Source organism: Canis aureus, chromosome 3, assembly GCF_053574225.1.
Source record: "Canis aureus isolate CA01 chromosome 3, VMU_Caureus_v.1.0, whole genome shotgun sequence".
In the NCBI taxonomy this organism is placed as follows: Eukaryota; Metazoa; Chordata; class Mammalia; order Carnivora; family Canidae; genus Canis; species Canis aureus.
In genome coordinates, this window is record NC_135613.1 from 43,529,696 (window position 1) to 43,543,765 (window position 14,070).

Sequence of the window (14,070 nt, forward strand, 5' to 3'; positions counted from 1 at the left end):
AGGGAGAAGCAGGCTCCCTGCAGGGGACCTAATGCAGGTCTCCAACCCAGGACTTCAGGATCACCACCTGAACCAAAGGCAGATGCTCAAGTGCTGGGCTACCCAGGTGCCCCTATTTTTTGGTTACCTTATTTAAAAAATCTTTCCCCTAACGGAATAACACTGGTGTTAAAGAGGGTTTTTGGTTTTGTTTATGAGTGTATGTGCATGCTACACACTTAAGATGCGTAGTCTTCTCCAATAGTCGTTTGGGCTGATGCCAAAGGTCGCTGATGGTTTGATCTGAGAACATCACTTTGCGCGTGGTTCTTCAAAGTAACTCTCCCTCTAGGTTTCCATTAAAAAATGTTTCAGGTACGGTCGTCTCCAGCCCCCTGCCATAGCTCCTCTTCCAGGTCCCCTTTGCTGCAGCATCGCTTTACATGTCGCATGTGCAACCATCCAGCTTTTTTTACATCTTAGTAAATTCACAAGGGAGGGCTGAATAGCACAGGCTTTCTGGTACACAGCAAGGAAAATACTTTGCCACCAGGTTTTTCCAAGTCTGTAAAATTCCCTCCAGAACATCTCTGTCCTCCCTAGAAAAACCTCAAATCTATTTTTTCGTTGTAAACTCGGACTTCTTTGCCAAATATGCACATCTTGAGCACCCCAGGTTAAGGTCCGGGAGCCTGCAGGGCACCCCCGCCCCCTCCTCCCGGCCCCCTCCCTCCCCCGGGGGCTTGGGGAGCCCAGAACTGGCGTCTGCAGCCCGGGAGTTTCCGAGGGCTGGGAGACAGCTGGGTGTCACGTGGGGAGGCCGCGCGGGGACAGGCGCCCGGGGTTCGGGTTCGGGTTCCCACCATCACCCCCTCCCCCGCCCTCGACCCCCCACCCGGGAAGCTGCAGCCCGGGGGCCGCATCCCCAGAGCCCAGGCCCGGGGTTCGGGGAGGCCGTGGGGGAGGGGTCGGCCCGCCCGGGGCCCCACAGGTGTGTGGGGGCGGCGCTCGGGGTTCGAGTCCCCCCTCGACTCCCCCCCCCGGGAAGCTGCAGCCCGGGGTCGCATGCCCAGAGCCCAGGCCCGGGGTTCGGGGAGGCCGTGGGAGAGGGGGCCGGGGCCGCACAGGTGGGGGGTCCGCGCCAGGGGGTCGAGTCCCCCCTCGACACCCCCCCCCGCCCCCCGGGAAGCTGCAGCCCGGGGGCCGCATCCCCAGACCCAGGCCCGGGGTTCGGGGAGGCCGTGGGGGAGGGGTCGGCCCGCCCGGGGCCGCACAGGTGGGGGGCGGCGCCGGGTCTCCCCCCCCCCCACCCCGGGCGGGAGCGAGGGGCGCCGCGGGGGCGCGGGGGCGCGGGGGCCGGGCCGAGGGGGCTCCCGCGAGGTGGCGCTCAGGCTCCTCCTCCGCGCTCAGGTTTCCTCTCCCGCCCGCCCGCCGGCCGCGCCGCCTCCCCCCGCGCCGGGCCCACTCGGCGGCCTCCGCCCGCCTTCTCTCTCCGCTTCCCCTCGAGCCTCGGGAGGCGCCCGCAGCCGCGGGGCGCCCGGGAAGATGGCGGCGGCGGGCGGCGGCGAGGGGGGCGCGGGGCCGGGCTGCGCTGCGGGGCCGGGGCCGGGGCCGGGGCCGGGGCCGGGGCCGGGGCGGGGGCTGCGCGGGCCGGGCCCGTCCGCCGGCGAGGACGCGCGGGGCCCCGCGCCCGGCCCGCTGCACCCCGAGGAGGTCGCCGCGCGGCTGCAGCGGATGCACCGCGAGCTGAGCAACCGCAGGAAAATCCTGGTCAAAAACTTGCCCCAGGACAGCAGCTGCCAGGTACGGGGCGAGCGCGGAGGGGCGGCGCGTCCGGGGCCGTCGGGGCGGGCTGCGGGGGAAGCCGGCCCGAGGCGCCTCGCAGCGGTCGAGGGGCGGAGGGGGGTCGGTGCAGAGCTAGAAGCTAAGGTCGCTTTTGCACCCCCCCCCCCCGGGTTCCTGAGCCCGCGCGGCCCCTCCGCGAGGGCGGCAGAGCAGGAAACTGAGGTTCGGGAGGCGCAGCGGCTGGTCCAAGGTCAAGGGACTCGGGAGGTGTCCTTAGCCGGCCCCCCTCTCCTCCCCGTGCGGCCCGCGGCTGTGAGTGGGGGGAGACGGGATCGGCGGGGAGTAGGGGGAAGGCAGGTGAAGGAGCGTGGAGGTGAGCCGTGGAGCGCAGTGGGGGGGCTCAGGCTTTCAGGAGTACCTGGGGGGGCAGAGGGTCCCCCTGGGGTCCTGCGGACTTGGGCGTGCCGTGGGGGCGGGGGAGAGCTGGAGGAGAGTTTTGCCGTTGCAGAAGCACTTGCCCAAGTTTGTATGGAAGGTCCCTGTCTCCCCAGTCTACCAAGGCCCCCCGGAATGCAGAGGTTCGCGCAGAGCTTTGGGGAACCTCGCGGCCCCCTCCGGCCGTGCCAAGTACTGGAGGGTTTGCTACTCAGTGACTCCAAGGAGGCTCAAGGATAGGCTACTTTGTGTCTTTGATCCACGTTGGCTGGTAACTGTTGCTTCAAGATTAGAAACTTTGCATCTATTTAGCTTTGACCCCCTACCCCGTCGAGTGCCAAAGTTTCTACGTCGCTCCTTGTAGAAAAGCGAGAAAATACGGAGAAGCACAAAGAGGAAGAATAGAAATAAATCACTTGTATTTTTTTTTCTTTTGAATTGAAGCATAGTTGACATGCAGTGTTACATTAGTTTCGGGTGTGCAACATAGTGGACAATTCCATGCATTAGGCATTGCTCACTACCGTGTGACCAGTTGTCACCATACAAAAGTATTACAGTGGTTTTTAAAAATTTTTTTTAAGATTTTATTTATTTATTCATGAGAGACACACAGAGAGGCAGAGACACAGGCAGAGGGAGAAGCAGGCTCCTTGCCGGAGCCCGACCCAGGACTTAATCCCAGGACCCCGGGATCATGACCTGAGTCGCGCAGGCAGATGCTCAACCGCTGAGCCACCCAGGCGTCCCGGATTATAGCAGTGTTATGAGTAGTTTCCCAACGGTATACTTCTCATGCCTGTGATTTCCTTATTTTATAACTGGAAGTTCGTGCCTCTTAATCTCCTTCACCTGTGTCAGCCCCCCCCCCCCCCCCATCCTCCTTCCTTCTGGCAACCACCAGTTCTGTGTGTCTATGAGTCTGTTTCTGGTTGTTCTTTTGTTTTTTAGATACTAGGTGTAAGTGAAATCATATGGTATTTGTCTTTCTCAATCTGACTTACTGCACTTAGCATCATACCGTGCAGGTCCATTCACGTCACCAATAGCAAGGAAATATTCTGATACTTAAAGACAACCATTGTTAACATGGGATATTGTCCTTTTCCCTTTTCCTGTGCCTGTGTATACATATGTATTTTTGTTTCACACGCACACACACAAAGGAAAAGAGAGAGACCATGTCTTTGTACTTCAGGGTTTCTTAATTATCTAGGTGTTCATATATATTTCATATATCGCTTGAATTTATGTATTTCGCGTGGATGGGGAGGGTGGGCTGTCCTTTTAGTGGCAGATTGGGGCCAATTTATGTGGTTCCTCCTGTAGCAGGGTATAGGGCATTGCAAGGGGCTGGCTATTGATAACTGCAGGGCAGTTCTTCCATAAGACCTATAAGTACTGAGAGCAATGGCTCGTTATTATGTAATTAGATCTTACAATAAATGAGAGCATATAATCCATATGCAGGAGGGGCCATTTTGTTTCAAAAAGCAACGTAAAAAAGTCTTTGTCAATACGATGTATCTCATTCCTTTTGCAGCTCTTTCCATTATTGTCTACTTCCCATCCATCAAGTAATATTTTGTGATGAACACCTATAAGAACACCTGTAATGGGTTGATTTCATAGAAACAAATTTCCCCTACCCGTGCAAATAGAAGGCAGCAAGGGGGCTCAGGAAGAGAGGTGCCTGGAAGAGGCAGGTGGCATTGAAAAATAATGGAAAGAACAGCAGCTCTGTGTATAGATAATCTAGGAAAAGAGAGACGGAGAAGTATTTTTTTTTTTTTTTGGTGGAGTGTCACCTATTTTTGTTTTATTTCCTCGCATTCTAAAAATATTTAGATACAGAATTCTAGACTGTTGGCTCTATTCTTGTTTTGCTGTTGGTATCTTTCTCATTTCTCTTAAGAGACATGAAAAAATGTCAAAGCGTCTAAAAAAGGAACAGTTTTAATTACTGGGTATTAGTGATGGATGGAGGCTTTATGAGAATTATACTGATTTGTATTTTTGAGATACTCTTTCTCTGTTATGAGTTTATGTTTGGCCTAAGTCTTAGGATTTTCTGTAAGGTAGCAAGAATAAACTATTTGAATAAAACTGTATAGTCCACATGTCTAGATGAGTCTTGTACTGCCAAGTAAAGTATCTTAAATTTTTACATTAAGTTAAATTCTTAGGCCAAGTTTTTTACAATAGAAGAATTTAATCTAAAAAAAAAAAGAAAAAAAAAAAGATCTAGAGATTAGTTTCCAGACTTGTTTGAGCATTTCTTTCCTATGATGATTTATATTATAAAACATTGTTTGTAGGGATGCCTGGGTGGCTCAGTGATTGAGCTTCTGCCTTTGGCTCAAGGCATGGTTCCAGAGTCCCAGGATCAAGTCCCACATCGGGTTCCCTGTGGCAAGCCTGCTTATCCCTCTGTCTATGTCTCTGCCTCTCTCTCTCTGTGTCTCTCATGAATACATAAATAAATTTAAAAAAAAATAAAACGTTGATTTTAAGATTGCTGGTGTGTAGTTTTAAAATCTAAACCTATAGTGTACAGATAACATTTGAGTAGTGTTTTTTTTTCCTGTCATCTTCTGTACCTGTATCCTTGCTAGTTTTCTGATCACAATTATAACTATGTGGTCTGTGTTCCATAAATAGAATAGACCAAAGTATGCTAATTTTTAAAAGCAATTAAAAGACAATCTTTAATTAGACTGAGCATTGCTATTTTTATTGGCTGAATAAAATGCATATATTCTTATCTCTTAAGTTCTAATATTTTCATAAATATTTTTTGCGAGGATTTTTTATATTTTATCTTTTATTTCCCTTAGCAATTCTAATGTCTAAGGGCACCTGGGTGGCTCAGTTGGCTAAGCATCTGCCTTTTGGCTCAGGTCATGATCCTGGAATCTTGGGATCAAGCCCCATCATCTGTCATTGGCTCCCTGCTCAGCGGGTCATCTGCTTCTCCCTCTCCTTCTGCCCCTCCCTCTGCTTGTGTTCTCTGTCTCTCTCTCTCTCTCTCAAATCTTTAAAAACTAACAATTCTGATGTCTAGTTCTAATGTCTTTCTTAGTGGCTGCATATTATGTCAAGTTAGAAATGAGGGTTTAACTTGAATTTTACGTTGTGCCTTTTAGCATTTATTGCATGGCTAAAATATATATACTTTATGAAATAACGAACATGGTTTAAGAAAAAGTAACTACTTTTTGTTCAGTTATTAAGTAATAAGATGCTTTAAATATCAAATTCCTGTTCTTTCCTAGGAGATTCATTTTTTTCCCTAAAGATTTTATTTATTTATTCATGAGAGATACAGAGAGAGAGGCAGAGACTTAGGCAGAGGGAGAAGCAGGCTCCCTGCAGGGAGCCCGATGTGGGTCAAGATCCTAGGACCCCAGGATCACAACCTGAGCCAAAGGCCAATGCTCAACCATTGAGCCACACAGGCGTCCCTCATTCATTCATTTATTCTAGAATATTACATTAAGGATCTAGGCCCTTCCTAACTTTAGTTGTCAAGCTGTATAGTTATGTCTCTAGAAAAGTTACATTGGTAACTGAGCCCAATAATATTCTTTCAACATTTTAAAAACATGAGTATTTTCTTTCTTACTCAAATTTTAATTTTTGGTAAAAACTTCTCAAAAGCTGCCTCATTTAATAGCTACTGTACAGTCAGTCGGGTGCTGTCTGGTTGGCCTCCTACGCTTTCTCGAGTCCTTCTAGCTCTTTGTGTTTTCATAGTCTTAGCTCTGGTTCATGTCTCTTTTCATGTCTTGCCCAGACTACTATGACTTCTCTGTTTGTCATCTACCCTCATTATTGTCCTGTGTCTTATGTTTTAGCCCATCCTGCTGACTGCTTCCCTTGAGGGGAACTCCCCCAAAGCACAAATCCAATTATGTCACTCCCCTACAAAAAGAAAAGAACGAAGGAAGAGAGGTTTACCTCTACATTCCCAGCACTTCTCAAACTTTTCTTCAAATGTCCCTCAACATGTCTCTTTTCCTCAAATTGTGAGGAAGAATGAAGCTCAATCAGCTTATCCCAAGAAACTTTGAAGCTTTGTCTTCTGACTGAAGTTTTCATATTAATTTTATTAGTTCTACTGGTGAACTTGTATTTAATTTAAAAACAGTACTTAGGGACGTCTGGGTGGCTCAGGAGGTTGAGCATCTGCCTTTGGCTCAGGGTGTGATCTTGAGGTCCAGGGATCGAGTCCCACATTGGGCTCCCTGCGAGGAGCCTGCTTCTCTCTCTGCCTATGTCTCTGCCTCTCTGTCTCTAATGAATAAATAAATAAAATCTTTAAAAAAGCAAAAACAGTGACTTAAACTTGTTTCACCATCCTCCAAATTTTTTTTATAAACTTGACACTTCTGGAAGATGCACATATGTATCCTATGATTTTCCATACTCCTTAATTACCATAGGTTACTCAGACCTCAGTTTGAGAAGCATGACATAATGAGCTAGAACTCTAAGACTCTAGGCTTTTTATGACTTGGCCTTTGCCTCCATTTGCAGTCTTATTTCTTATTAGTCCTACAATGGATTCTACTCTAGTTTTATCAAGCTAGTTTTAGACCCCCAAGTACTTCAGGCCACAGTGATTTGGATATTTATAGTATGTCTTTGAATGTTTGTGTTTGGGAATGCAATTATAGTATTTATCATTAATAACATTTGTAATAATTATAGTGAATAATAACAATGTTGAGAACACTGTTATTCATAATAGCCATTGTGAATGTATGCGTGAATAGTCTTTTGCAGCTCTGAACTTAGGATTTTGATTTAAGGTAATGTCCTAATATGTGTTTTTTTATTGTATTTCCTATACATTGTCTTTATTTGTCGGTTCTCCTGGTTCTGCTTTAATGGAATTGTTACTGGAGTTTCAAAATGGAGAAAACAATAGCATTTATTCCTTATGTTGTTTGAATTCACTCACTTTTTCTCTAACATGTTGTGTATGTGTACGTGTGTTTTGCTCTTGTTGTGTTATTTTAGAATCCGAAAGAAATTTTCTTGTGTAATTAAGAGAAAATGTGAGGTGCTTAGGGCTAACAGCCAGGATCGGTAATAGAAGAAACATTCTGTTGTTTCACTCTGGGCACTATTAACTTTCATTTTGAAGTATTCTATTATAATAGTTAATTGAGAAGGTTGATGGTTAATTCACAGAGGTCTGTCAAAAAGCATAGTATTATCAACTAAGCAATTTTTAGAAAAACCACCGGTAGAAAACTCCAGTTGATTTTCTTTTTAAAAGCTACTTATTCCTGTTTTTCTTTCTTATCAGTCGAAAACAAATAGGATTTCTCGCATACATTGTGTTAACTGTGAGATTTTAAAATATGCATTATTTTCTTTAATAACATTCAGTAATTCCTACCTCTTTTTGTATGGGGCTATTACTCATTTTTTTTTCCTGATAATACTGGGATTATTTTGCATTTTGAATTTTTTTCTTTTTCTTTTTTTTAAAGATGTTATCTATTTATTGTTAAGAGACACAGAGAGAGAGGCAGAGACAGAGGCAGAGGGAGAAGCAGGCTCCATGCAAGGAACCCGACTTAATCCCGGGACTCCAGGATTGCCCCTGGGCCAAAGGCAGGTGCTCAACTGCTGAGCCACCCAGGCATCCCGAAATTATTCTTTTTTTTTTTTTTTTTTTTTAAGATTTTATTTATTCATGTGAGGCATGGAGAGAGAGAGGCAGAGACACAGGCAGAGGGAGAAGCAGGCTCCAAGCAGGGAGCCCGACGAGGGACTCTATCCTGTACTCTGGGATCACACCCTGAGCCCAAGGCAGACGCTCAACTGCTGAGCCACCCAGGTGTCCCTATTCTTTTTCTCATCAAGAATGCCATTTTACTTCCAAAAGTTACTTTTCACAGTGTAGTTTACATGACATAAAAGTTATTTTCTAATGTAGTTAATCAATTTCATGATGAGTTCTACCCCTTTTCTGCATGTCTTATGCTGTTCCTAGTGTAGCAAGGACACTGAAAGCTGCTAGAGGAACATCTTCTAGATTTCCTGGTCACTACTGGCTCAGTAAGTTTCTAGTCTTGGCAGGAATTCTTGAAAAGTGTTTCAGCAATGCTTGTTCTCTGTTCTGAAAACATTTTCAAGAAGAGCAGTACTTTGTGGTCAGCATCACAATGCTGTGTGTTAACAAGCAGTCCAAAGAAGTCTCAGGTGATTTATAGGCCATTTCCTGATTAATGAATAGGAATTATTCTTATAAATTATTTTTTGGCTAGTAACATGTTTTCCCATAGAAGAATATGGTAAATGTGATTTAGTGTTGTTCACTAGCATTTTAACAATGATTTAAGCTATGATGCTCCTAAAGTTTAAGATTACTCTAAATGGTACAATAAGCTCTAAACAGCTTTGTGCAGGAACAGAGACTCTCCCAGCTTCAAATCATTGATGAGTGCACCTGTGCCTTGTCAGTGCTCAAGAAAGAGCTGTATTTAAGGCAATTGCTCTTTAAATAAACAAGATTCTGAACATTGGGGAAGCAATAAATCATCTCTGATGAAAGGCTGTTGCTGAAAGGGGTCCGTTTCACTCCGAGTTTTGTCCCTTACTACTTCTATATGCACGTACCTTCCCTACATTATAACCTCTGGTCCTTAGGAGCTACCAGAGCCCATTTCTCTCTTGTGGGCAGAGAGTTTTATGCTTAGCTCTACTTAGACCAGCTCAAACAGGTAGGTAAAGGAATATTAAAATGTAGATTAACCATAGTTATCTATACATTTCAATATTCTATACTTGTTTATCTGAAACCTTGGCTCTGTTTGTATTTCATTTGCTTAGAGATGTAATTGCCGTACTCTAAGGGGATGTATGCATCAAGAGGGATAAAAGTAAGGAGTAGGAAAGTCAGAGCACTAATCTGTGTATTTTGGCTTATAATTCTCTGCAGAGGATTGTCCTTGGTTGCCGTGCCAAATATTTTTCATTTTGTTCCTCCACATCTGACTCTGTCCTTCTTACCTGCTCTGTGTCCTGGGAGGCTTATCTTGCTCTGGTTTCTGGTTGCATTTGGCTAGAGCCACCAGTAGGAGATCTAAGGGTGGAGGCGAGATAGATTGGAGTACTTATTCACTCAGCTTCCTTTCTCCTGGGATACCTTGGGTTGGCTGTTAATTCTTTCAAAGGTCACAGTTCTTTCCAGTGCTGCTCTCCATGCAATTAAGCCTTGGGGTTGTTTGTAGTCATTACCCTTGCCTCCTTAGGCTCAGAGGTTATAGGGGACTGTTGCTAACCAAAGGCTTTTTATAAGTCTTTGTAGATAGTCTTCTTAAAAATATCCTCTGTTGGGGATCCCTGGGTGGCGCAGCGGTTTGGCGCCTGCCTTTGGCCCAGGGCGCGATCCTGGAGACCCGGGATCGAATCCCACATCGGGCTCCCGGTGCATGGAGCCTGCTTCTCCCTCTGCCTGTGTCTCTGTGCCTCTCTCTCTCTCTGTGACTATCATAAATAAATAAAAATTAAAAAAAAAATTTTTTTAAAAATATCCTCTGCAATTACTTAGTTTTTGAGTCTGCCATATGTTTCTTGCTGAGAACCCAATGCTGTCACCTATCTCTTGTCCTTCCTAATAGCACCCAGATTTTCCTTGGAGGCTCTACTCATCCCTCATTATTTATCAACTTCTATGGTTTGGGTTGATTTGACAGATTACTCCTATCTGTTTGGGTGAAATAAACCAACAAACAAACAAACAAACAAACAAAAAATAAATAAATAAACCAACAAACAGTGTTCTTCCCTTTCGGCATTAGAATTGGTTAAAGCATGGGCAATAACCTGGCCCTAAGCCAATCTGTATATCCCGGCCCCTTGGCCATTGTGATTGTTACAACCCAATATACTAAAATGGTTAGGGCTTTTGTTTGCTTGTTAAGGTAGGAGATTGTCTTTCATCCCACTGGATAAGGATGCAGAGACATATTGCCCTGATTACAGCTGGCAGTCTGAGGACAGAGGAGGACTGACCTAAGGAGAAAAAGGTAGAGGAGCCCTGATCAAACTATATCTGAAACTTACCTCTGGATTTCATGGTTATGCAAGCCACTAAATTCTTATTTCATGGATTTCAAGTTGGGTCTTACGTGTATACCAACCAATAGTATCCTAACTAATACAGAATTTTAATTAAAAAAAAAAAACAAAATTTCAGTATTGGAAAGGATGGTAGAAGACATTTTAACTCTTTTGCTTACTATATAAATCAAATTTAGAGTTCTTGACACATGGAATCTTGCACACTTTTAACACCTTTACTTTCAGGCATAACTGCTTGGTTAGGTATCCTACTCTATCTTCAGACAACTTGGTCATAAATGTCTTATTTATACTGAATATATAAAATTATCCTGAAATTTTGATTTCTAGATCTAGCTTCTCTCTTCCCATAGAATTTATGGTATTGTTTTTTTAACTTACAACTTCAATTCCTTCAAACCAGTAATTTATAGGATGTAAGTCCAAATTTCCTCACCGTCTTCTTTTTTTCCTCCCTGGACACACACCACTAACCACTTTGTCATTGTATCTCCTAAAACAGGACCATGGTTGTCTAATTGAGCTCTTCCTGTAATCCCCCTGCCAGAACAAATTTTTCTTTCCTCTGGATATCTATAGCAACAATAACAAATTTTGTTTATTGGGTACCTATTATTATTGCCAGACACTGTATGCTTTTTTTTTTTTTACTTTTACATTTGTTTACATTGTACTTAATCCTCACTTCAAGACTGTAAGATCAAACTTCCTCATTCCCATTTTACTGCTAGGGAAACAAATGCAAAGTTAATACCAAGAAGTTTGCCCATGGTCATTCAACTAATTAGCTATGAAGTGGAAAAGACTAATATCTGGTTCCACAGCTCATATTCTTTTCCTACACTGTATTATAATTGTAATTCCCCTCTGCACACATTGTAATGTGTTTCAAAGGACAGGGATTGTGTAATATTTACTTTTATATCACAAATACTTCACCTAGAACCTGACTCATTGTTCCAAGGGAAATTTAAAACAGAAGGGGACTGCCCACCTATGTTGTTCTAAAATGTTAGACTTCTTTTAATATGTCTGACACCCCGAAGCCCCCAGGATTGATTTGCAAAATGAGAAAATTTTGCGTTGTGAGATCATGCTAGCTTTTTTAGTAGTGATGCTACTCCATTTACTTATAATAATTCAGTCAACTCCTTATGGCTTATGAGTAGGTTGAAAGCCATAAACCCTCTCTCTAGGAAAATGCTAATATTCATAGACACTCAAAAATTTGCACGTAATCAGGGGATTACAGATCTCTTGTTAACTTATGCCTGATCTCACTGGGGAGTTTAGACCCAGCATGAGAAGTGCCTTTCCAGGCTAATATAATTTGATCATGTTTTGGGGACTTCACCTAAATATGGACCACTTGAGCAGATCCAGAGCTGCTTCTTGAAGAGTTTTCTTCAGAAACTGCTGTGGCCTACATTTATGCAAAGGTGGGGTAATCCTCCTTCTTGGGCAAGAATATCAATTAGGCTCCTTAATTTTCTTTCTTTAAAAGAGTCAACTGTGTTGCTTCATGTTTGATGTAAAAGCTCATTGTTCTCTGGTCACTCAGCAGTACCAATTGACATTTTTAGGTACTATTCCGGGCCTTTACAAGGAATTGAAGTGTATTATTTCCCCCAAACAATTATTAAACGTCAAAGATTGTTTCTCTTTAAAGAATGTTTCTCTTTAAAACACAAGAAGACTGATGTGCTGTTCAGTGTTCTTCACATAAGTATTTATTGATAGGAAAAAAGTTTCTGGGGTACCCAAGTGGCTCAGTAGGTTAAACATCTGCCTCATGGTCCTGGGATCGAGGCCTATGTCAGGTATTCTGCTCAGCGGGGAAGCCTGTTTCTCCCTCTCCCTCTGCAGTCCCCCCCACGTGTCCTCTCTGGCTCTCTCTGTCAAATAAATAAATAAAATCTTTAAAAGAAAAAAGTTTCTCTCTTCTGTTAGATTTTGAATCCCTAACTGGTGAGCCCCTAAACTTGTTTTATAGGCATTTAGTGCTTAATTTTGTGCTTGCTTACCATCATTATCTTTGGGTATGTGGACTTATTTCTTCTGTATGCTTGTACATTGTGTTTGAAGCTTTCTGTTACATGTTTGTTACCACCTGAATGCCTAAACAGCATTAGATTTCATTGAATTTGTTTGTGCCTGTATTTGTATGTAAATGTTGCCTCTCATCCTGCTACCTTGCCTGATCCCATGACCCATCCAACCCTTCAGACCCTAGACAATTGGGTTTTATATTTTTGCCCCTGAACCCCTACTGTGATTATCTGCTCTCATCTCCCAGCCTGCTTTTATTTCCTGGACTTTGGATTTTTCTATTACCCACAAGTGTAACTGCTTACTCTTAATTCCAGGTGAGTCTCCAAGACTCTGACTTTCAACCCTGTGGGCTTTTTACAGCCTGATCTAGAGTAAAGGTAATAGCAATAAACAAGAACATGCGAATCTGGGAAGTTTTAAATTTTGAGATAATCTTAAACATACAGAAAAATATAATACAAATAACTTTTTTCCCCCTCAACTGTTCAAGAGTGAATACTAACATGACACTTTATCACCCTGAGTACTTTATTGTGTATTTCCTACAAATTTGGACATTCTCTAGCAGAGCCACATACATCACTACCCACCAAAGTCAGAAATACCTGCCACCTAATCCTTGGATCACAAGTTAAGTTTTGCTGGTTGTCCCACTGATGTCTTTCATAGTGAAAGGATCCAGTTCAGAATTAGGTATTGTGTCTGTTTGTTTGTTTGTTTGTTTATTTATTTATTTATTTATTTATTTATTTATTTATTTATGATAGACATAGAGAGAGAGAGAGGCAGAGACACAGGAGGAAGGAGAAGCAGGCTCCATGCTGGGAGCCCGACATGGGACTCGATCCCAGGGCTCCAGGACCGCACCCTGGGCCAAAGGCAGGCTCCAAACTGCTGAGCCACCCAGGGATCCTCTCTTTTTAATCTTTAGTCTGGAAAAAGTCCTCAGTCTTTGCTTGACTTTTAGGACCTTGACCCTTTTGAGGATGATAGGCTAGTTATTTTGTAGAATGTCCTTCAATTTGGGGTTGTCTCATGTTTCTCCATGATTAGATTCAAGTTAGGTCTCCTTAGCAAGAATATCACATTTTGATTGATTTTTTATTAAAGTAGTATTTGCCAGGCTTCTCCATGCAAAATTTTTCCCCTTTGTAACTAATAAGGATTTTGAAGGGGGATACTTTAATTAAGACTGTGGATATTCTATTCCCTTTCAAGTGTTCAATTTATTTACTAATTTATACTAAAAATAGGCTGCTCAATGGGTTATACTTCATTAATACGATTACTTATTTTCATGCTTCATTTGTTTTAGATTTGGGCAATGGGAGCTTCCTCAGGCTGGCTCCTATGTCCTCTTTTAAATCTTTTATTTTGCAATAATTTTGGATTTACAGAAAAAATCGCAAAGATAGCACAAAGTTCACATATATTCTTACCCACTGTCTATTCATGTTACATCTTAAATACTCAAGGTTTATTAGGACTAAGACTTTAGCATGGGCACATTATTATTAACTGAACTTCAGACTTTGGATTTCATTAGTTTTCTCACTTATGTCCTTTTTCCATTCCAGGATCCAATGCAGGGGTGCCACATTATGTCTCATTAGTCTCCATTCTGCACGAGTTTCTCAGTCTTTCCTTGTTGTTCTTTTTTGTAAGATTTTATTTACTTACTTGAGAGAGAGAGAGAGAGAGAAAACAAGCGGGGGA

At 43.4% G+C, this 14,070-nt stretch overlaps 1 protein-coding gene across 5 annotated transcripts in view; it reads left to right on the forward strand.

Moving 5' to 3' along the window:
- The first annotated feature begins 1,509 nt into the window (after positions 1-1,509).
- RAVER2 (ribonucleoprotein, PTB binding 2) overlaps positions 1,510-14,070 on the forward strand; it is a 98,516-nt gene continuing 85,955 nt past the window's right edge. For all 5 annotated transcript variants that reach the window (XM_077892139.1, XM_077892142.1, XM_077892140.1 and 2 more), the window contains exon 1: positions 1,510-1,782. In XM_077892139.1, the coding sequence (XP_077748265.1) occupies positions 1,525-1,782 (258 nt within the window). In that variant the 5' untranslated portion in view covers positions 1,510-1,524. The remainder of the gene's footprint in view (positions 1,783-14,070) is intronic.